This window comes from Podarcis vaucheri, assembly GCF_965113315.1.
Source record: "Podarcis vaucheri genome assembly, chromosome: 2".
NCBI classification, from domain to species: domain Eukaryota; kingdom Metazoa; phylum Chordata; class Lepidosauria; order Squamata; family Lacertidae; genus Podarcis; species Podarcis vaucheri.
This window is the reverse complement of record NC_138760.1, coordinates 128320638-128345108: the sequence shown is the minus strand read 5'-3', so window position 1 is coordinate 128345108 and position 24471 is coordinate 128320638. Positions and strand designations below refer to the sequence as shown.

Genomic DNA, 24471 nt, shown 5'->3' with positions numbered 1-24471 from the left:
TACTGACTGCAGGGACTGCAGCTGTTGTTGGTGAGCCCTCCAGTTGTATAGGGAGAAACAGGCCTCTTCAATATACACCCTTTGGAGAACATAATAGTAGGTTGTGGTTTGACTCATGTATGTATGCATTCTTGGAGATGGGGCCAAATGCTTAAAATTGGTATATGCTCATTCTGTGTATATAGGAAAGTTGAAGATTTTACTTAGAAGGTAACAGTGAGGCCAATACTTAAAATCCAGGGCCACGTAGCAAATTTTGGTGCTGCCTTCCATCATATATATATATATATATGTATTTATAAATCGAGGGCTCATCTCGTTCGCTGGAGAAATCCTTTGTATCCATCTGTATACCTAAAGATCCTCACTGTGGAAACAGAATAATGAAATAAGTTACTGAAACCTCTCATGTCAGTAAGCAGTGCTCTTCAGCCTTTGATGACAACTCCCATCATCTCTGACCATTGGCCAAGATAGCTGGGGATGGTGGGAGTCGTAGCATCTCGGGACCCAAGCTTGAAAAGGGATTGGGGCAATAGGGCTTGCAACATGGAAGGCAAACTCTAGAACCACTTCTGGGGATGAGGGAAGGTTTTGGTCTGAGCCCCAGGTCTCATCAACACCATATATTGGCACATGATATACGCTGGTGGTATATACACATGATATATACGTGGGTGGCGCTGTGGGTTAAACCACAGAGCCTAGGACTTGCCGATCAGAAGGTTGGCGGTTCGAATCCCCACGACGGGGTGAGCTCCCGTTGCTCGGTCCCTGCTCCTGCCAACCTAGCAGTTTGAAAGCACTTCAAAGTGCAAGTAGATTAATAGGTATCTCTCCAGAAGGAAGGTAAACGGCATTTCCGTGCGCTGCTCTGGTTCGCCAGAAGTGGCTTAGTCATGCTGGCCACATGACCCAGAAGCTGTACGCCGGCTCCCTTAGCCAGTAAAGCGAGATGAGCGCCGCAACCCCAGAGTCAGCCACGACTGGACCTTATGGTCAGGGGTCCCTTTACCTTTACCTGTACAGTGGTGGTTCCCAATTAGAGAAGTGCGGTGGACCCCCTGTTTTTCAAAAGCCAAGCCACAGACCTCCTGCTTTTAAAAATGTTGGTATTTTTGTGGTAGTTTTCGTTATGTGAATGGTGCCACCATACCCTCCAACATTTCCCCATGCAAAACTGGGGTGTACATCTTCCAACCAGGCACTTGATCTTGGATTGGGGACGGACAGACACGATTTTGGGTTGGTTACGCAGACCAGCAATTGGGAGCCACACATATACACTATACATGATCTCAATTATTCTTGAACGGTTTGAACTGTTGTTTTTAACTTGTTTTAAAATGGTATTATCGTGGTTTTATTATTTTTGTAAACCACATTGAGGGGTTCTTTTTAAATGTTAATGAAATAAAGACACATTTAAAGCACATTTATTCCACTTCAACAGCCATGTTCTCCCCCCAAGAATCTTGGCTACTGTCGTTGTCCCCTCCCAGAGCTACAATTCCCGGTACCCATAACAAACTAAACTTCCCAGGATTCTTTGGGGAAAGTTCTGTGCTTTAAATCTTCACTATGGATGTGACTGCAGTTTACCTTTGGGCTTCTAATAAATGAGGTTAGCCTGATTTGGGCAGCTATACTTTGCAACAGACTGTAGAAACTGGCCCAGGAGGGGGTGAAGGTTGTTGAGAAAAGAAGCCCAGAGGAACAAATAGAGCTGTCCCTGCCCCTACTCACAGGGCAAGTTCATGTCTTTTTGCTCTGTATGTGGATCTATGGGTTCCACTGCCTGATGTGTGCAGGTGTGGCTGTATGAAAATAAAGAAATAGTAGTTACCACTACTTGTGTGTATGACTCCCTGGTGCGCTTGCCAAGGAGGGCACTGGACTTCATTTCTTATTAACCGTAACAATAGGGAGGGCCTTGCTGTTGGCATACAACCAAGGAAGCGGGGGCAATTGGCAGGTCCCCAGCTGGCTGCATCCCACCGGCCAGTGTACTGGATGAACTCCAGTCCTTGGTGCCGCATGAATCAGCAACCCGAACTTCAAAAGCTAGGGCACGCTCTAATCAGCAGAGATAACGCTACGCAACAGAAGTGCCGGGAGAGTATGTGTGAGCATTTTACAAGCAGTTTATTCAGCATCAGGACAAAAGGAAAACATGTCTGACCCCTTTCATGTCCAAAGCAAGCCGGCATAAGCAATAGCTATACACAAACGGAAGTTCCCAGCAAGCTGTGCTGGAGTGTAAACAGACATGTGACACACAACAGTCTCATGCCTGCCCCTTAAGGTGGAACGGAATATCCCAACACCTGCCGCTTCCTTTTTGCTGCTTCCCTGACTCTGGAATTAATATCTTAGTCAAGCTTGGGGTGTCAGTGGTGCCCCTGTTGAAGAGCAAATATGGAAGGCCAAAGCTAAGATGTGTTGGGAAGGGGGGGGGATGAACAATTGATGGGGGGGGTTTATTATCCACTCAATGTACTGATCACCTGACACATTAAAAATATACAGTGGTGCCTCGCAAGACGAAAAGAATCCATTCTGTGATTCTCTTCGTGTAGCGGTTTTTTCGTCTTGCGAAGCAAGCCCATTGAAGGATTAGTGGCTTTTAGCAGCTTATCTGCTGATTGGGTCAGCTGATAAGCAGCTTAGCGGCTTAGAAAAAGGGGGGAAGGGAAAAAAACCAACAGGAACTCGCAAGACATTGTCGTCTTGCGAAGCAAGCCCATAGGAAATTCGTTTTGCGAAGCACCTCCAAAACGGAAAACTCTTTCGTCTAGTGAGTTTTCCGTCTTGCGAGGCATTCATCTTGCGGGGCACCACTGTATATCCAAGTGACTTACAGAATTTGAAAGCATAAGATCTGAAAAGCATTACAATAAAAAAGTAACGTGAAGCCCAGAAAGAGCAACAAAAATACCATAAGTAGACAAATCATCCTAATCCACCAAATACAGAAAAGTCTTGCCAGGCACTAAAATGGTGCCAGGTGGACTTTACTGGGAGCATTCTGCAAGTGGGGAGCCACAACCGAAAAGGCCCTGTGGCTTGTCGCAAACCTCCCTCAGCAGAAGCAACTGAAGGACAAACTCATGCAACTACTGAAAGGTCCTGGTAGGTGCAAGTAATCCAGACCATGAAGAGAGGATCGCGGCATCCGATGAGACTCACCCATGAAGGCCTCACAAATATTTGGGTGGAATGATTATTCACAATTCATTTAGGTAATTTGACTGATGGTCAACAGAATGCTGCAGTTTTCTGGGTTCTAGCCAGCCAGCCAGCCAGAAAACTGGATGGTTAAATAGTGCTGTAGGTTTATAGCATAGATAGGTCCTCAGTATGGTTTAATTTTCTTCAGTAGGCGTTTCACTGGCCACAACCTTGGACAACTTCTGTTTTGTAATTTTTATATATGTTTGCAAGCAGAGTTGTTCATGTCCCAATAATCACTTTCATTTGGTTGTCATGAGGGGTGTTGGGCTTTTTGTCTCCTGCATTTGGCCAACTCCAGCAGCATCCTGCACCTTACAAGGTTTCTGTGTTCTCTTGTGATCTGGGCATCAGCGCAACCTGATGCCTGCATCTGCCCCAGCTGCAACAAAACACGTCTCTCCTGTATTGGTCTCCACAGCCACAGCAGGCGCTGTAACTCTCCAATGGTTTGGCTTCACTCCCGTTGCCCATTGCCTTTACTCACAAGGCAAGTGGGTTGGGGGGGTTTTGCTACTGGGCTGGATATTAATCATCAAAATTTAAGAGGATAGCTACTTCTGGTTAAATTATTGCTGAAGATAAAAAGAAACAGGATACGGTTAATTTGGTATATCTGAAATTTCAGGTGTTTTAAGCTAATGTGCAACTCATTGAAATTAATGAGTGTGACTAAGTTACATCTGTTAATTTCAATGAGTAAACTCTGAGTAAAGCTTAATTTAATATCACCAGATTATCTCTCTTCTTTTTGCTATACAATAGATAGATAGATAGATAGATAGATAGATAGATAGATAGACAGACAGACAGACAGACAGACAGACAGACAGACAGTATGGCTTCAGAAGGAAATTAAGCAAATAGTCACTGCTAGTCATGATAACTATGTTCTACAGAAGCAGTATGTCTGACTATCCATGCTGGTTCTCAATGTGAATATCATTTTGGCATCTTTATCTGTTTATCTTTCTTGAAACAAAGATTCAATGACAGTTCATTTAAAGAAAAAAAATACAAAATCAGATGCCTTATTTCATTTTTGTGGTCAGATGCTCCTTCGTGTTCAGATCAGGTCTCAGTATAATAATATAGCACTTGGGAATGAAGATGCAGCCCAGAAGCCCAGCACTGGAGGCCAAGATAGAGAAGACCTGAACGGCTACCATGTATTTCCCCTTGGAGCTCAGGTAGGTGGGCACAAAGGACACCCAAATACTGCAGAAGACCAGCATGCTGAAGGTGATCAGCTTGGCCTCATTGAAGGCCCCTGGCAGCTTCCTGGCTAGGAAAGCCACCGTGAAGCAGATGGCAGCCAGGAAACCCATGTAGCCAAGGACAGTGTAGAACATGGCAACAGATCCTTCATTACACTGCAGGGTGATCTCTCGGGGCTGGGAGTGCATGTCAGACTCCGGGAAAGGGGGAGACATGCCCAGCCAGATGGTGCAGATGAGAACTTGGACACCGGAACAGGAAATGACAACAGCGTTGGCCAGACTCTTCCCCAGCCATCTCCTCACCTTGTTCCCTGGCTTTGTGGCCAGAAAGGCCAGCACCACAGTGATGGTTTTAGCCAACACAGAAGAGACGGCAACCGAGAAGATGATGCTGAAGGCTGTTTGTCGGAGAAGACAGGTTGCTCTTCTTGGCCGGCCGATGAAGAGGAAGGAGGACAAAAAGGAAAGCAGGAGGGAGATGAGGAGAATGTAGGAGAGGTCCCGGTTGTTGGCTTTGACAATAGGAGTTTCTTTGTACTTAATGAAGATTCCTAAAATAAATCCTGTGGTAAAGGTCAAGTGTATTGCAACAGAAGCCAAGAAAATCCCCAAATATTTGTTAAAGGATAGGAAGGTGATAATCTTGGGCACACATTGATCTTGATCCTTGTTTGGATACTGATCTTCTGAACATTCAGTGCAGTGGTTTGCATCTGAAAAGAGCAAGAGTGACTTCATTATCCCCAACACATACTTTATGTACACATCAGTTATCAATCTCTCTCTCTTTCAGAGCATGTCTAATAAAGATGTCTGTTGCTAAGGAAACTGTTGCTGGGGAAGACCTTTTCCTGGGACAAAGCTTGTTGCTAGGTGAAAAATTATACAAGGATCATTTCAAGTCTATTTTTAGACAACACTAACAGCACGTGCTGGTTCTTCTATTTGGGGAGGGAGCACTGGCTACCAATTATTTCCCAGGCTTAATTCAAAGTGCATGTTTTGACCTATAAAGCCTTAAACGGCTCAGGACCACAATACCTCAAGGACTGCCTCTTTCCATATGAACCTACCCTATCATCATCTGAGGCCCTCCTTCGTGTGCCTCCTCCTTGAGAGGTCCGTAGGTAGCAACACGAGAACAGGGCCTTCTCTGCAGTGGCTCCCCATCTGTGGAATGCTCTCCTCAGGGAGATTCGCCTGGTGCCTTCATGATACACCTTTAGGGGCCAGGCAAAAACATTCCTCTTTAACCAGGCCTTTGCCTGACCCGATCTACATGCCCACGTACCTACGGGACCGCCTCTCCTGGTATGCCCCACGGAGGACCTGAAGGTCCACAAATGACAACATTTTGGAGGTCCCAAGTCGCAAGGTGGTTAGATTGGTCTCAACTAGAGCCAGGGCCTTTTCAGTATTGGCCCTGACTTGGTGGAACGCTCTGTCACAAGAGACCAGGGCCCTGCGGGACTTGACATCTTTCCGCAGGACCTGCAAGACAGAGCTGTTCCGCCTGGCCTTTGGTTTGGACTCAGTCTGACCCTTATGTTTCCCCCCCCCCTTTTATGGTTTTGATGAGGCTGCATTTTAAATTGCATTTTAACCTGTATTTTAAATTGTTTTTTCCCCCTATTATGTTTTTACTGTAATTTTACTGTTGTTAGCCGCCCTGAGCCTGGCTCTGGCCGGGGAGGGCGGGGTATTTATTATTATTATTATTATTATTATTATTATTATTATTATTATTATCATCATCATTATCATTATTATCATTATTATCATTATCATACCCTTTTTTGAATGCTGCCTCTTTTGGGGCTGGGGGGGTTTGTTGGTTTGTTGTTTTGATTTGATGTGTGTGGTCTTTTGTGTGAACTGCCCTGAGACCTTCGGGTATAGGGCAGCATAGAAATTAAATAATAAAATAATAAAAACTACACAAGGATCATTTCAAGTCTGTTTTTAGACAACACTGGCAGTTAGCACATGCTGGTTCTGCTTATTTGGGGAGTGAGGGCCATAGTTCAGTGGCCTGGTATCCACTCTGCATGAAGAAAGGCCCCAATTCAGTCCTCAGCGTCTCCACACGTGGCTTGGAGAGCAGTTGTCAGTCAGTACGCAGCAAGATGGGCCAATGATCTGATATACTGGAAGGCAGCTTTTTACATACGTTTTCCTCTGCAATCCCCCCTTACCTTCCATATATATATATATATATATACACACACACACACACACACACACACAATTTCAACATAACAAATTATCAAAACATTATTTCCCCCCTTTCCCCCCCTCCCCAACAAACCCTTCCTCCTCCCCCCAAGACTTCCCTCAGCTCCTCTCTGATTTCTCAACTCATGTTGTTCTCTGCATATTGTAAAATTGTATGCATCCTTGTATTATCTATCTAATTTGTTGACCCTCACTAAATTTGTGAATGTTTATTCAAAACGTGCCAAGGAGTCCAGTTCATTTTGTTGTCTTTTTAAGTAATTTGTAAAAAGTTCTTGTCCTACAATCCCGAACAAAAATGCTTCTGGTTGTTGTTTTTTTACAAATGCCATTTAAAACATTTTCTTCAACTCATTATATATCATTTCCCAATTTTTTTAAAATTTTTTTTATTTCTATGCATTCCCACCACATATGGTAAAAGGTCCCTTCCTTTTCTTCACATTTCCAACATATATTTGATCCTGTTTCATACATTTTTGCTATCTGTACTGGTGTTACATACCATCTATACATCATTTTCATGTAGTTTTCTTTCAAAAGAGAACAATCTGTAAATAATCCCCTCTTACCTTCTTGAGCGGAGATGGTCCCTTCAGGACACAGAGCACACGCATAGCAGCAAAGTGGCTTCCCTTCTTGAATCACTTTGACGTACCCAGGAGGGCAGCTTCTGCTGCACCTTGAAGGGGGCAGCGGCTGACCATAAAGAGAAGGAACATCGAGGGGGAAATGTTTGGGGTGTGTTGGAAAGCTACAAAACTGAGTCGGAGACTTGGAAACCAAACAGTCACCCCTCTGCTTCCAGGCCTGCTTTCATGAGCAAATGGCGGTGACTCGTCCTTTCTTTAACCATGTCTATTTAGCACCATCCCCAGAATCGTTGATAGGTAACATTTAGCCCTATGGGTCCCCCTTCCTTAATCCTGTATTATTTTATTCACATAATATGCATTCTTTACAACAAACAACTCCAAAATAAACAGACAACTCCAAAATAAAAGCCTATGCAAAACAATACCGTAAGTCTCGTGTTTTCATTTACACTGATCTCCTCTCTGATACCTTTACTTGATATTTCTTCCTGCTTTCCTTATAGAATCTTTATAAAAAATTAAATCTCTTAAATCCTATACCTGTCTTTAACAATTTCAATTAATCCCTTCACCTCCCTCCCCCACAGCCCAGTACTTCCCTCCACCCCTGTGTGATCTTCTTTGCCTACTATTATTTTTGTTATTGTTGCGTTATTCACTTTATTTGTTATTCCATCCTTAATATATTATTATTCTATGTCCTTGCACCTTTTAGCTAAAACTAAGTTGTTTTTTTAATTGTTTAACCACATCAGTTAACAAACATGGATACATATGCTATAATGTTATTGTTTTAGTTAAATAAATTGTTTCAAGGAAATGATTATTTTTCCTCCTTCCAATAAATTACAGCAGAATGTTGTCCAAATACAAACAGTTAACTTATTAAACTTCACAATAATTTCATAACTGTCTATGTATTTCTAATAGTATAACCAAATCAGTAATTTTTTATATAACTGTATAAACTACTCTGAAAATTTATTATTCCAAAAATGAAACCTTCATCTGGTTGTAAATATTAAGATTATACCAACAAGAATGAGTTTTTCTGTAAAAAAAAAAAAAAAGATTTAAATCAAGTGTTACTGACTAGTGATTTAAATCATGATTTAGATCAATTTGATTTAAATCAAATCCACCCTGCAACAGGGCATAAAACCCAGTATTTTGTAGAACATTGGTGGAGGGTGTCAGTAGCATAATGTTGCCATCAATGTACCTATAATGTGTCTAAGGATGAGACAAGCCCTGATCTTTACTTCTGTAGAGTGAGAGTGTCACAAGGTGTCCTTGCAAATAAGAGACAGTGTTCTGATGGCATTTAGTACATGTGGTTAAGGGGCAAAGAAACCTTCCCAAACATATTTTATACAGTACAGTGGTACCTCAGGTTACATACGCTTCAGGTTACATAAGCTTCAGGTTACACGCTCCGCTAACCCAGAAATAGTGCTTCAGGTTAAGAACTTTGCTTCAGGATAAGAACAGAAATCGGGCTCCAGGATCGCGGCGGCAACAGGAGGCGCCATTAGCTAAAGTGGTGCTTCAGGTTAAGAACAGTTTCAGGTTAAGAACGGACCTCCAGAACAAATTAAGTAACCCGAGGTACCACTGTAATCTATATTTCTAAATTCTATGGCTTTCCTCACCCGGTTAAGCCCCCTCAACCACATGGCCGCATCTTCATCAACGCTGAAACTTTTGTCTGGGAATGCCTGTCGCTCTAGACTCCCAATTCTCTGTGAAGCTACTGAAGTATTGGGCCACACAACCCAGTTCAAAATATCGAAATTGACTGACAGTTCCCCTTCTCCATCCAAATACACTCCATCCACGGAAGTATTGTAAGATCCAAAGCTTCTCAAAAAATGGTGAAACTAGAATGACAGAGAGGAGTGAGTGTCCTATCCTTCTGGAATTGTACTCCATCTTTAGTTTTGCTTATAGGCATCTATTAAAACAACAACCCACGGTCCATTTTTGAATCCCTACATTCTGCATTGGCATTTTGGGAAAGGCTGACATTCAAATCAATGGCACCTATGGGTGTTTACTAATACTTCCTATGATGCCCATTAAATATCTCTGTAAATATCCCCACAAAAGTTTACACAAGACTCTTCCTGTTTGTACAGGCCAGGCCTCTCTTGTGCAGAACATTAATGCTTAAACTTGCCAACACTTCATTGGGTGCCAAGAGTGGACACTGTCAGGGACCGTGCTGAGGGCTGCACTGAAGAGGAATGGTGGGAGCCTCCCCCCCCCCCCGCTCCTGATCAGGATTCCAAATGTTCCCAGGAGCAGGAGGACAGTATAGATTTGAAACAGTGGTTTGCAGAGGGACATAGTTCAGAAGGCACAAGCTGGGAAGTACTGGATGGGGAATAGCTAGAAGGAGAAGCTGGTTGGACAGTGTTCTCGAAGCTACAAACATGAGCCTGACCAAACTGCGGAAGACAGGAGTGCCTGGCGTGCTCTGGTCCATGGGGTCACGAAGAGTCGGACACGACTAAACGACTAAACAACAACAAGGAGGAGAAGCACTGGGAGAGAGAGAGTTAACAGGATCACTTTCTCTAGAAAGCGTTCATTCACTCAGCCCAAGGTCAAGAAGAGCTGATAAGGTGGCAGCACAGTGGTTGAGGGATCAGGTTACAAGAAGTGGTAGTGACATGGGTGACTAGGGAGGAAGTGGGTGGAACCCTTAATTGGGAGCACCTTCATTCCTAGGAAAGGGATTCTTTGTTCTCTTGCTGTGATCATTACAGCTTCTAACTGGTAAGAAGACTCCTCTCCCTTTGTTCTGCTTATCTACTGCCAAAGTGGGGAGGAAGTCAATTCCCTGAAGCCTGACAGACACGCAGCTTCCCTTATATTATGAACAGAGGAAAGGTGTAAAGAGCCTTTGCCTATGAGTGAGCATGGTGGTGATGTGACATAGGTATCATTCTCCACAATGATGAGGTAATTGATAGGGCATACCCAAAGGGCAGGACTATAGTTACGCAGAGGGAGGTTTGGTTGAACATTAGGAGGTGAACATTAGGAGGAGCTTAAGAGAGAGGTCTGAAAGATTATTACTCTCTCATAGCAGAGTTAGCACATGGTGATAGCTGCAAGCATATTAAAACATGGTTAGATTTACATCTGCCCCCATCCACCTTTAAACAAATCCCCACACAAAAACCTAGAATAGAATAAATCACAGAGACTTGGCTTTGCAATTAGGTGGATATTTTACTCCTAGGGTTTCTTGAAGCTACAAGAAATGACTACTGGCAGTAAAATGAAGATGAGAAATGTTCCAAACAACTAAAAGGAAAGCACTTTGTTTCCTGCCAGATGGGTGGGGTATAAATAATAAATTTATTATTCATTATTATTCCTTACAAACGGATCATGCAATACTTGGGTTAGCAAAGATGCGGGCTATAAAATCTCATTTTAGAGAGATTCCATCCATTTACAGGTAGCCATGTCCACATGGCTCCTTCTTGACCCAGGAAGCACAAAGACAAAAGAGACTGAGAAAGGGGGAAGCAGAGTCTGCTGAGAGCCTGAAAAGCCACACTCACTCTGCTAACGGGCTGAGAGCCCAGGTTAGCTCTGTCATGCACACAAGTGTGAGCCAGTAAAGACTCTCCTCCCTGAAAGAGAGGGGAGTGGTTGTGGGCGGGAGCCCGAACACCGCTCCTAGCAGGGGGCGTTGCCCCCTGCCTCCAGCTCACCTGGCTGGCGCTCACGCCCCCCCGGTGGCCGCCCAACCAGGTGCCATGGGGGGGCGTGTCCAGCAGCCTTTATGCTGCAGTGCCAGCCTCTCCCCGGCCTCATTTCTCTTTGTCGTCCTGTGCGAGTCACCCACCCTCCACTCCCTTTGAGTTAGGGCTTAGGTCATTGGCCTTGCTATGGACCTTAGGTTGGTCGCCCCGGTTGCCCGGGGGGCCTGGTAGGAGTTTTTCCATTTGGCATTAGGCTTTTTGGTTTTTTCGCCTACCTCGTAGCAATCGTCACAACTTTCTGGTGGTATTGGTGGGTAGGTTAGGCATTGGAATAATGTGTTGTGGTGTGTCGAAGTGCTAGGTGTGGCCATCGCCTATGCCTTCAATTTCTAGGGGTATTCCGGTAAAGGAATCTGGCGGTCGTGTATTCCGTCCAAAGCCTGCTTGGCGGGAGGCCATGGCACGACCCGCGGTGACATCAGGGGTGAGCCTATAGTTGGATTAGCATCAACAGGTGATGAACCCCTGGTGAATAAACCCACTTGTTTCACGATCCAATGCCTAAGCCAATACCTTTTCATTGCTGTAATCAATAAAGCTGTGGCCTTTTCTAGCCCATTAACCTTATATCACGTGTCCCTGTGTCTTCATTTTACTTCGCGGGGGTCGGGTCCTCGAACCACAACTGTATATTACAACTGCTGGCTCTCCCTGTTACGATATGGATACAACGCAGCTGCAGACTGGCAGCTTGGTGAAAACATCACATGATGTAACTAGCTGTGGGAAAGAATCTTCCCGGAAGTTCACAGGCTACTCAAAGCTGTGTTCTGTGTGTAATATGAGACCTTCCTGTTGCGTATGTAAAGGAAGTCTTTGCCACTTGCTTGAAGGAGACTGAACTAAATGGATGTGTTTATTGTAGAGCTGTAATGTCAGAAATAAACAAGATGTAAAGGACTTTCTGACTATTCTTCTTTCCCCTGCGAAGGGGGAGAAGGGGGTGTGTATTTTCCACACTGGGAAATGTCGCTTATCAAGGTCTGCCTGGACTGTCTGGGATTGCAGCCAGAGTAGATCAACTGGTAAACAGTCCGGGAGTCTGGGAGAGTTGCCAGATTCTCCTGAGGTCTTCAAGGTGAGACTCAACTGTGGGGAATGCTCTCAATCTGAGTTTCCTCCAAAGTGCAAGAGGCATACAACCTCCTCCCAACACTATGATCCCAAACTCCATAGTTCCATATTGGAGCTATTTTATTGTTTTCAGTGGAGATAAAAGGGCATACCTGCCATGCTTGCAGCTTCTGAAGTCCCACCTTGCTTCCTTCAACCAACATCACCCACTTGAATCTGGATGAGTATGCAGCATTTAAGGCATGCGCCAGGGCATGGATACTCCTGTAAGCATTGTAGTTGTCTTGGGAGAGAGCTGGTGCGAGCATATCCAGGGGCAATTTCTGTTCACATCTTTCCCGTTCTTTCACAGACAACACATGCTTCTTAAAGAAACAATGGAACGCCTTCTTCAAGTAAGGAGTGACGTGACTCAGCTTGAAATTGTCATGTTTTGGAATATACTTTGTCTGGATTAAGAAGGAAAAAAACCAATGGCTGTGCTGGAAGAGAAACTTGCTGTCAGACAATGTGGAGGTGAGGTCCCACAAAGCTGTTGTGATCCAAACCTTCCCGTCAATAGGCTGTATAAACAGTTTGAGTATTATATTTATGAGGTATATCCCATTGTAGAAAGAGCGGATTTCTGCATAATAAACAAATACGTTGACTTCTTTCCATGGGAGAGCTGAATCAAGGGTCATTGACAAGTCAGGCATAATCAGTTCTGGGAATCTCTGTGAGACGGCAACACAAATATCATTTGAGGCAAGTATAGGTGTCAAGGCACTCAGGAACTTTTCTCCGTTGTCATTTTCTGGGGCAAAGAGACTGACCCACGTCCATCTGAAATGCAGCAGCAACTTGACAATCCCTGTGTATTGGTATTCATCTTTTGGGAGCATCCGGTAGAAAAAAGGGAACTGAGTTTTATCATTGCGGTCATGGGAGACAAAACTGTAACTAACCTGGTAAGGAACGTAAGAGATGAATGTTTCGCTTTGTTTTCAGGGCCAAGCTCAGAAACCTGTTGAGCTAAACTTACTAATAAACTGAAGAGTGCATGTGATCAGGGTGAATGAATACTTAATATTCATATACCTGAAGTATACCTGAAGGAGCGTCTCCACCTCCATCGTTCTGCCTGGACACTGAGGTCCAGCGCCGAGGGCCTTCTGGCGGTTTCCTCGCTACGAGAAGCCAAGTTACAGGGAACCAGGAAGGGGGCCTTCTCAGTAGTGGCGCCCACCCTGTGGAATGCCCTCCCACCAGATGTCAAAGAGAAAAATAACTACCAAACTTTTAGAAGACATCTGAAGGCAGCCCTGTTTAGGGAAGCTTTTAATATTTAATAGGTTATTGTATTTTAGTGTTCTGTTGGAAGCCGCCCAGAGTGGCTGGGGAAACCTAGCCAGATGGGCAGGGTATAAATATTATTATTATTATTGTTATTGTTATTGTTATTACACTGCAAGGATAAGAAGGCAAGATCATCACATCAGACAAAGTGTGGCTGTTTTCTCCCTTGTCCACATATTATCATTTTGGATTTACTCTCATTAGTCCACACTGGTGCATATTTGAGTTGATAAAGAAGAGTTAGCAACTCCTGTACCTCAATATTGTGAGGGGAGGGAAATTCAACACAACCTATAAACTGCTAAAATACTATAACACACACACACAGAGAGAGAGAGAGAGAGAGAGAGAGAGAGAGAGAGAGAGAGAAAGCGCTAGAGAGGTGAGCAGAAGTTTTATCTCCTTTACAGCCAAGGGCCTTTTAAAGCAAAATGTAACACAATTCACACCTGTGGAATTTTGTAGATGCCCAGCATGTTTGAAATATGGACAGATAGCTCAGAGTCAGCCCCTTCAAGGACAGCCAGCAGGTCATTCTGCCTTCCACACCTGTAGTTTGGAATATTTGCATTCCCAGTAGATAATAGGTCTGCCATGGCATCGTATGTGATTCTTGCATTGTAATAGTTCTCAAAGATGTTGTAACCCAGGGTGATGTTGGGCAAGATCCTGGGATCCTGGTTGATCTCATGAATGGCAAAAAGGAATGCCAGATTGTCGAGTAAATTTGTTTCCCGTCTTCTGCAAGGAAGAATACACGGCATCATAGTATCACCCTCTATTTAACGAAACTATTCCTTATTCTGCAACTTGAAGGGTATTTCCAGGTGATTGGAAACCTCTTTAGATTAATCTTAGAATGATGCTCACACTCCATCAGAGTCAGAAGCCCTATAGCTTTATATTGGTACGTAACGCCCTTCAATACTGCTTGTGACTGGTAACGTTTTGGGGGTACACATACTGTTTCCATTCCAGTCGCTGCGTGTCCTGTCACTTCCTGCTGAAACCCTGTAACGTCCTTGCCGCAAATCGTGCGTGTGTGTGTTGTGTTATTATTTAATCTCACATTTGATGTGCTATATAGTGCAAGGGTGCCCATCGAGATAATAATAATAAATATTAAAGATATGCAATCACTTGAAAGAATCAGTTAGGCCTAGGATTAAATTGGGATTAAATAAATAAATAAGAAAATGTACGATAAGAAAAGTTGGGAAATAGGACTATGACTGTGATATGCTTTTATGAAATAATGATATTGGAAACTGCTACATATAATTGATAAGAAACACAGATGGAAGAGATTTGAGTAAGTCAAGTAATATGTTTATGAAGATGGATTTTGATTAATTAATTAAGTTTTTGTTTATGTGGTGATTTGATGTATTTTATGTTATATGTTCTTTTTTCTTTTTCCGTTTCATTCTTTTTCCTTTATTATTGTTGGTTCTTTCTTCTGTTTGTGTATGGAAAATAATAAATATTATTGTAAAAAAGAGATAATAATAATATTGATGATGATGATGATTTATTTATTTATACCCCGCCCATCTGGCTGGGTTTCCCCAGCTGCTCTGGGCGGCTCCCAATAGAATATTAAAAACACGATAAATACATCAAACATTAAAAATTTCCCTAAACAGGGATGCCTTCAGATGTCTTCTAAAAGTCAGATAGTTGTTTACTTCCTTGATATCTGATGGGAGGGCGTTCCACAGGGCGGGCGCCACCACCGAGAAGGCCCTCTGCCTGGTTCCCTGTAACATCACCTCTTGCAATGAGGGAACTGCCAGAAGGCCCTCAGAGCTGGACCTCAGTGTCCAGGCAGAACGGTGAGGGTGGAGACGCTCCTTCAGGTATGATGACAATAACGCAACATCATTAAAGGTAAAGGGACCCCTGACCATTAGGTCCAGTCGTGACCAACTCTGGAGTCGTGGCGCTCATCTCGCTTTACTGGCCGAGGGAGCCGGCATACGGCTTCCGGGTCATGTGGTCAGCATGACTAAGCCACTTCTGGCGAACCAGAGCAGCGCACAGAAACACTGTTTACCTTCTCGCCGGACCAGTACTAATTTATCTACTTGCACTCTGATGTGCTTTCGAACTGCTAGGTTGGCAGGAGCAGGGACCGAGCAACGGGAGCTCACCACGTCACGGAGATTCGAACTGCTGACCTTCTGATCAACAAGCCCTTAGGCTCTGTGGTTTAATCCCACACAACATCATTAGAGAAGCACTAATACTGTATCAGTGACATGTTGCAGAATGCACCCATTTGGAGGGACCCTCAGTGGCAAGGCAAAAGTTTTTCCATGCAGGTGCCAGGCTGCGTCCACAGCACTTCCACTTAAAAAGAACTGGGTGGAAGGCGATGTAAAAGATTACAACTGTAGGAGACCCCAAACAGTTTCTGCCAGTGAGAGTAGACTGTCACAGGTGATATAGACCAAGGACTCTTACCTGGTAGAAGGCAGTCCCTACAGCTGCAATCAAGACAGACTCAGGAATATTTTACTGGGCAGTTACATGCAGTTTAACTAAAGACAAACCACTTTAGTCTGTCTTGGATTACATTGTTTGAAAGCCAGAAGCGTTGTTGTTGTTTTTTACTCCTTTATATTAAAATTATCCTGGGGGCGGGGAATAGTCTAATTCTTTTTTTAATCTGTTATCATAGTATACTGTTCAAATAAACCTTGCCAGCTGAAAAAAGCATGGTTGGAACTAGATGATGATGTCTGTGAGTGTTTAGAATCATACCTGGTTGGCAAATCAGGGGGAACATCGGGAGAAGCTTGGATTTATCAGGGACACCTGTCAGGAAATAGCCATGCTCCCTTCCATCACTGCATTGTTACTTACATTTTAATGTGGATCACAGGAGTCTGGGAGAAATTGCTTGGCTGGACAATAGGATTGACCGTAGATGTGATCCCGCCGATGAGGTGGTCACCTGCTCTGTGATAATTCAAAGGATCGTATTGATCTGTCACTAAATTCAATGGGCATTTTACCTGCAGCATCCCACAGGCTACACAGGGGAGCAGGAGCAGGAGCAATATTGGGGTGGGCATGTTTGCTACAATCACCCACCTCTCTTTGTCCTGTTCTCTACGAAGAAGTCAAAAGAGATTCAATTCAGATGGAGCCTAGCCGGTGCTTCTGATATTAAATCTGATATTAAACTGCAGTGGCAGCATCCCTGCCTGCCTCAAACCCCAGCCTAAGTTCTTGGAGGTACAGGATATATTTATGCACCATCCTCTGCCATTTTGGTGCAAGAAAATTGCTTCCAATTCTGATGCTTCTGTTACCAGCATCAAATGTGGCTTTGGCAGGAAGAGGAATAAATGACCATGATTTCCGTAATTACCAACTGGAAGAATTACCTGTGCCAAATCTCTGTGGCTCCATACACAGGTGCCTGACTGGAGGAAAACATGTTTGTGAAAACTCAGCAATGAGCTCTAAACTTTTCCACTGTACAATTATTGGGTGGGGGAGAGCATAGGGAAGTTTAGCAAGAGTTTACTGGAACTGAATGGGGGGGGGGATACGAAAAACTAGCCCACCTGTGAAAGATTTTTAAAGAATAAAAATAATAATATAATAAAAATGCTGGTTGACTGCAAAAGGCAGGGGGAGCTAGTCTCAGACAGACACAGAGAGGCAATGAGATGCAGGTTTCCAATATTAGAAGCGCTGGGAAAGGCCGCCGTATATATATTTTTTCATTGATAACTTGTGCATCCCTAATTTCAACAGTCTTGATGTGTTCTCATTGAGCGGGTATCCTTGTGGCAAGTCCAAAGTTCTGAAAACTTGTGGGGAGGGGCATTTCTGGCACCCTTTTCCCTAGGAAAAAGCGCTGATCGGACCCATAATAAAGCAAAGCTTAAAAGAGTCAGGTTTAGGGCTGCCACCCATCTTGTATAAAACAGGACAAGAAAGAAGATTCCACCTAAACATTAGGAAGAACTTCCTGACAGTAAGAGCTGTCCGACAGTGGAATTTGCTGCCAAGGAGTGTGGTGGAGTCTCCTTCTTTGGAGGTCTTTAAGCAGAGGCTTGACAACCATATGTCAGGAGTGCTCTGATGGTGTTTCCTGCTTGGCAGGGGGTTGGACTCGATGGCCCTTGTGGTCTCTTCCAACTCTATGATTCTAGGATTGTCCCTTAAAGGTAAAGGAGACCCTGACCATTAGGTCCAGTCGTGGCCAACTCTGGGGCTGCGGCACTCGCTTTATTGGCTGAGGGAGCCGGCGTACAGCTTCCGGGTCATGTGGCCAGCATGACTAAGCCGCTTCTGGCGAACCAGAGTAGCGCACAGAAACACTCTGTGAGGTGAGTGAGGCTGAGAGACTTCAGAGAAGTGTGACTGGCCCAAGGTCACCCAGCAGCTGCATGTGGAGGAGCAGAGACACGAACCTGGTTCCCCAGATTACGAGTCTCTCGCTCTTAACCACTACACCACACTGGCTCTCTAGATCCCTCTAGATCGCTCTAGTCTAGCACTAGACTAGATCCCAGGACTGCTGTGCTGGAGAAATTTAAAAGGGGTTCCTAGACTGAAGGTCTCCCGCCCAGAAACCAAGAAGAAAATAATGGAGGCTCCAAGTGAAGAGACAGGCCTTTATGGAAATACAAAGGCAGACAGGGACAGCCTCACAAATGAGGATGTGAAGAAGCACATCTAAAGCTATGTTCAATATACACTTCTAGATTACATTCGTGATTTCATTTCACCATCAAAGGATTCCAAGAATCGGTTTCAACCCATGGTCATCATCCTGAACCAAGCATCACATAGCTCTTCCGATCAGCCCTCATCATAATATCATGTCTTTGTGTGTTGAGACACTGATTTCCCATTATGAATGTTTTACAACACGTTTTGCTGAAACTTTTTTGATGTGTCTAGATGCAGCGTAGATCTCAAGATTGCTGGGCTGTATTAATTTAAAAGGGGTTCCTCAAATGAAGGTCTCCCACCCAGAAAATAAAGAGTGCAGGCTCCAAGTGAAAAGACAGGCCTTTATTGAAGTACAAATGCACAAAGGGACAGCCTCAAAAATGTTCAATGTGCACTTCTAGATTACATATGTGATTTCACCATCAAAGGATTGCAGCAATCTGAGTAGTCACCAACCCACTGTCACCATCCTGAACCAATCAAATATCACATAGCTCTTCTGATCAGCCGTCATCATAATATCATGTCTTTGTTTGTTGAGACACTGATTTTCCTATTCATTAAATGGCTCCCAATACCTTCTTTCAGCTACCTAAATAACAATTCAAGATGAATCACAACCATCATGCCTAGCAATGGGCCTTTTCAATGTGGCAGGGCAATGACTCAAAAGAAAATGGAATCATCAAAATGATAGTTTTATAAAATTATTATTTTCATCATTTGTACAGCTCTCGGGGGGAAAGCTCCATTAAACTCCATGGGATCTACATCTGAGTAACATACAAAGTGGGAATAGCAGTAACTTCTTTCAAGGTACCCCCACCCTGCAATGTGTGTTTGTAATGCATTAAAAAGAAAAGTTTGTGTGTCCCATGCTCATCAAGAAATAAAACTTGAGCCTCAAAAGAGTCTCTTGAGCTCTCTTACTGTATGCAAAGTTGCTTTATTATTAAAACTTTCCAGCAGTTTTCCATGGACAGACATTCTGGGAACCCACCTGTAATTTCCTGGATCCACCCTGTATCCCTTTGTTAAAAATGGTGTTATCAGTGAGAAAATTAACCCCCACCTTAATCCCTGGTACTTTCTAAAATTTACTGTTATGGGTGGTGGGGGAGAACACTGGACCTTATGCCAGATAGTATATGCCCCATTCTCAAGAGACGGTGTTCTCACATTTCTTTCCAGTGTGAATTATCTGGTGCTTTCTATAACTCGCACTGTAAGTAAAACATTTCCCACACACGGTGCATTTATATGGCTTCTTCTCCGTGTGTGCTCTCTGGTGGACGACCAAGGTAGACTTGTCAGGATAACATTTCCCACACTCAGGGCACTTATGATTTCTCTCCTCTGTATGGATTAGCCGATGTTTCATGAGGTGTGAGTCGTGTTGAAAACATTTTCCACACTCGGTGCATTTATAGGGTTTCTCCCCAGTGTGGGATCTCTGGTGGATCACCAATGTAGAGTTGGCAACAAAACACTTCCCACAGTCCATGCACTCGTAAGGTTTCTCTCCAGTGTGGAATTTCTGGTGTTGCCTGAGGGAAGATTGGTTGGCAAAGCATTTCCCACACGCTGTGCATTTATAGGGTTTCTCTCCAGTGTGGATTTTACTGTGTAACAAAGCGGCTGAGTGGAAAGCATAACTTTTCCCACATTCCATGCATTTGTATGGTTTCTCTCTTGTGTGGACTCTCTGGTGGTTCATCAAATCACCTTTTTCAGCAAAGCCCTTCCCACAGTCCATACATTTGTAAGGTTTCTCTCCCATGTGGACTCTCCGGTGGTGAGACACGAGGTTAGTGTTTTGAGAAAAACATTTGCCACACTCTATGCACTCGTAATGTTTCTCCCCAGTGTGGACTTTCTGGTGGCGCCTGAGAGGATATTGTTCGGCAAACCGTTTTCCACACACGGTGCACTCATAAGGTTTCTCTCCAGTGTGGGATCTTTGATGCCGCACAAGGTGAACTTTACGAGAAAAACATTTGCCACACTCTATGCACTCATAAGGTTTCTCTCCAGTGTGGTCTTTCTGGTGGCGCCTGAAAGTAGATAGTTCAGCAAACCATTTCCCACACTCGATGCACTCGTAAGGTTTCTCTCCAGTGTGGGATCTCTGATGGATCACAAGGAGAGCTTTTTGAGAAAAACATTTGCCACACTCCCCACATCCGTAAGGTTTCTCCCCAGTGTGGGATCTCTGGTGGATCACAAGGTAAGCTTTTTGAGAAAAACATTTGCCACACTCCCCACACCCATAAGGTTTCTCTCCATTGTGGGATCTCTGGTGGATCACAAGGTTATATTTTTGGGGAAAGTATTTGCCACACTCCCTGCATTCATAAGGTTTCTCCTCAGTGTGGACTCTCTGGTGGATCATAAGGTTTTCTGAGCAGGTAAACGTCTTCTTGCACTCAGGGCATTCGTATTCCTTCTCTTCCTTGTGGATCCTCTTGTGTCTCACTAGTTGACACCGTAGAGCAAACTGTTTCTCACATTGCAGGCATTTGTGCGGCTTGCGTCTCCGGTGTTTGACAAGATCAAGTTTCCCAGTAAAACACTTCCCAGAAGAACTACAAATGTTCTTCTCCCCAATGCCATTTCCTGGGACAAATGGTAAACAGGAAAATGAGAACGTGAACTTTGGAAACAATGAATATTTGTGTCGTTCATCTATGGAACTCAACGCTGCACAAAGATAAGAAAGGGTGTGTGTATGCAAGGGGCTGGAATCACCTGACTTGCCCAACCCCCAGTTCTCTGAACCTTTAAGAGGGGGCCTTTAAGAGCTACGGCCAAAAGAACTGAGAAGTATAATACATCTTATTTTAAGGAGGGGCGGAGCTCCCATGCACTAATGTATTGGCCTTTTTCCAGCCAGAATTCAGTTCCAGCACCTCACAGGTGGGTGCCATTGCCATTCTAAGAGAACAAGGGAGGTGTTCATGGTAAGCTCTAGAAAAACTGCACTTACCCGACCTTTTGGCCAGTTTCTTGCCGACTTAAAATCTGATATGTATGTTAAATGAACTGTTAATCATTAGATATTTAGCATTACACAGATACTGTATTTTTCAGTGCATAAGACGCCCCCGTGTATAAGAGAACCCCTATTTTTAGGGACCACAAATAAAGGAAGTGGGGGGGAGAGACTGCCCAGAGTTGTTAAGCTATTTTGGGGGAGGGGGATTCCCGACAATCACTCATCCGCCTGACCGCCAATCACACGCCTCTCCGAAGCCACCAATCCCAAGCACGCTCGCAGCCAGCAGCCACTAATTGCCCACCAAATTGTCGCACCAGCCAATTGCCAGCAGGCCTTGCTGCAGCCACCAATCACATGCCTAACTGCTGCTGACAATCTCCTGCTTGCGACTGCCACCAATCGTGTGTCCCCCCCTCTTCAATATCTGTGTATAAGAAAACCCCCTTTAAAAGCACCGTCTTTTTCACAGAAAAATATGGCAACTAAATTTTAATTGTATCACGACCACGTCAGTGCAGTACTTAATAATTTTTTTAAAAAAAAAATGTATGCTGCCTTAAGGACAAAATGAATTTGAGGAAAATACGATATATATCTTTGACTAGATCCAGGTGCTCTTGGACGAAACTGGTTTTCCTGCTTTTGACACCCTGTATGATGACCTGTGTCAGGGAAGAACAGGCACAGTGTGTCCTTGTTAATTTACTCCATTATGATGACCCTTGTGGTTGCCCCCATGTTAGATAGATACGGGAAGCAACGACTCATTCCATCCATTCTACTGAAAGACCCAAAATGTGTTATTGCTGTGGGCTGTTTTTATACCAGCTCGTGTAAGAACTGAGTATGCTTTTCCCTTTTCCCTGTTGTGCCATTTTTATTATATATGTGTGTGTGTGTGTGTGTGTATTACCTAGGCAGCTCATGTTCTCGTCGTTTTCCTCCATGACGCTCCCATGCAAGGCTCAGTTTTGCAGCAGCAATCCCTCCTCATCTCTGAAAAAGCCAATCAACATCTTGCAAGGTCATTGGACGCTACGAAAGAAGGAAACAGAGACAACTTGCTGAATCCCCATATTCCCCCGAATAAACAGCTCAAAGCCAGTAATCAGGAAGAAGGTGGAGTTTGGAGTACATTATCTTCAGATTTAAGGCCTGGAGGGGGGGTGCAGATTACCAGCGTGGGGTAGAATGGTGTCAGGGTAGTTGTAAGAGTGCTGTTAACGGGAAAATCCGAGGGCTCCCTTGGACAAAAACAAAGACACCAACCAGGATAACTTGGAGCAAAACAGCAGCCTGTAGGCTTGGCCTTTATTGATCTGTTGCAACAGGGTGCTCCCCTCACTTGCAGGAGAGAGGAAGGACCCAGAAAAATGGTGTGCAAGGCCTTATAAAGACTTTTGAAATTGCCACCCTGTAGATCAAGACCACCCCCAGAAACATACATCACAGAAAGGAGGGGTTGAGGGAGGGGTTGTGGTGGTAACCTGAGTGTCCTGTCACCTGGCTGGTTCCCCCTTCCCCCCCCATGAGTACTTTCCAGGAGACAAAGGGGAGTTTGCAGTTTCTTGCCCCCAGAGGGAAGAGCTGATTATTGTCCTTTGTTCCAGTCCCTGCTGAATCTACTCCAGTATGCAAGTTCTTTGTGATCTTGATGGTCTTCTGTCTAGGACCATCAGGGTTGGCATAGCAACTGGGCAGGGCTCCTGTGTATGTGCTGGGATGGTGAAGGGATTATGGCTGCCCTGTATCAAACCTTCCCCATTTTGTAGTCCTTCCTTCCTGGAGTAAAATAAAAGTGGAACAGTGCAAATCCGATGTATGGTTCATTTTCTATGAATTTATAACAGAAGCGTAGCGTATGTCGTGTGTGAGTGTGTGTGAAGGTTGTACAAACTGAATGAGGGGGGGGGGGGTTCCTGTGACAGTGCTAGACTAAATCCACTCTCTCTCAGCCTAAGGGTACCTCACAGGAACATTGTGAGGAAGAAATGGGGAGAGGGAGAATCATGTATCACACCTTGAGGTCCTTGGAGGGAAAAATAGGATCATAAATGCAATAAAGTACATAAATAATAATAATTTGTTGTTGTTATTATTCTTATTATTATACCCCACCCATCTGGCTGGATTTCCCCAGCCACTCTGGATACCTTACAATATATAAACAATGTTATAAACAATATAACAAAAACAGCAAACATTACAAACCTCCCGATACAGGGCTGCCTTCAGATGTCTTCTAAAAGCTACGCGCCGCGCTTTGCTTTCCGAATGTTTTGGAAGTCAAATGGACTTCCGGAATGGATTCCATTCGACTTCCAAGGTACAACCGTAGTTGCATTGAGTTATTTCAATTGCTTTTGTTTGATTTGCTCATTGCAAACAGCTGAAAGTCTGTAAACCTTGATAATAAACCTGATTTGCAATGGGGATTGAATAATTTCGATTGCAAGTGTATATAAAATTATTTGGAGAGACCCAAAGGATCTTTCTTAAACATATGGGAAACGCACAGTTCTGCAAAATCACACAATCAATAAAAAGAAAAGTGGGGCCCTTTTTTCTGTATAGTATTATTACTGTAATTCATGTCATTGTCATACTGATTTATATATTTTTAAAAGAAAAAAATCTCAGAGCGGTTTGCAACGCATTAAGTTCAGAATAAAACATTACTGGGTAAAGTAATACTGTATATAACATACACATTCAAAGCAACGTATATTATCTTTAAAATTTTCAAAAGAAAACATTACAAAGGAGGTCAAATACAGACTGCACTTAAACAAAACCATTACCTTAAACATTTCAAAAAGTTTGCTAGATCAGAAAAAGCAAAACGCCTTGCAGCTCGCCACCGTTCACTTCCTGTCTCTTCCACCTTAGCAAGAGGCGAATCTCCCTCTGTCGAGCCCCACCTCCCTACCCCACACCTTGATAATTTGTAAAGACCCTATCGCACACCCCCCCACAGAAATAAAGGGGTCCCTTCTGATCCCATCCTTACCAACTTATGCAAAGTGGACACCACAGGCTTTTGCGCGCCGACCACGCTGCAAATCTTCCAAATCCTTCCTGCCCATCCAACAGAGGCAGCCGACCACCCGCATTGCAGCTGCAAGGGAGCCTGGGAGATAAAGAGCTGCTGGGAATTGTAGTCTCTTGTTGCCTTATAAAAAAAAAAAAGAGGTTTCTGGGAAGTGTAGGCTGTTCCCTTCTTGCCAGATCTGCTGCGTCGTCTGCGCGCAAAAGCCTCCCGAAGCGCACTCTCTGCAAAAGCTAGTAAGTGGCGAGAT

At 44.0% G+C, this 24471-nt stretch overlaps 2 protein-coding genes across 9 annotated transcripts; both read right to left on the bottom strand.

Annotated features, from left to right (window-relative positions):
* Nucleotides 1–2849: 2849 nt before the first annotated feature.
* On the bottom strand, nt 2850–17644 carry LOC309527284 (vomeronasal type-2 receptor 26-like). 4 transcript variants are annotated; one of them, XM_082213986.1, is made up of 5 exons: nt 16345–17644; nt 12291–12963; nt 8935–9162; nt 7259–7385; nt 2850–5164 (listed from the first exon to the last, which is right to left on the bottom strand). In XM_082213986.1, the coding sequence occupies exons 1-5, from the start codon at nt 16554–16556 to the stop codon at nt 4263–4265; spliced, it is 2142 nt and encodes a 713-aa protein (XP_082070112.1). In that variant the 5' UTR covers nt 16557–17644; the 3' UTR covers nt 2850–4262. The 4 variants fall into 4 exon arrangements, with proteins under 4 accessions (XP_082070112.1, XP_082070111.1, XP_082070113.1 ...); XM_082213985.1 differs by lacking the exon at nt 16345–17644 and adding an exon at nt 13926–14934 and having other exon boundaries at nt 12291–13085; XM_082213987.1 differs by lacking the exon at nt 16345–17644 and adding an exon at nt 14026–14106 and having other exon boundaries at nt 12291–13009.
* Nucleotides 17645–18495: 851 nt separating this feature from the next.
* On the bottom strand, nt 18496–24459 carry LOC309527382 (uncharacterized protein). 5 transcript variants are annotated; one of them, XM_082214199.1, is made up of 3 exons: nt 24183–24459; nt 22086–22168; nt 18496–20790 (listed from the first exon to the last, which is right to left on the bottom strand). In XM_082214199.1, the coding sequence occupies exons 2-3, from the start codon at nt 22117–22119 to the stop codon at nt 19334–19336; spliced, it is 1491 nt and encodes a 496-aa protein (XP_082070325.1). In that variant the 5' UTR covers nt 22120–22168; nt 24183–24459; the 3' UTR covers nt 18496–19333. The 5 variants fall into 5 exon arrangements, with proteins under 5 accessions (XP_082070325.1, XP_082070323.1, XP_082070326.1 ...); XM_082214197.1 differs by having other exon boundaries at nt 22086–22207; nt 24183–24458; XM_082214200.1 differs by lacking the exon at nt 24183–24459 and adding an exon at nt 23974–24111.
* Between the last annotated feature and the right edge of the window lie 12 nt (nt 24460–24471).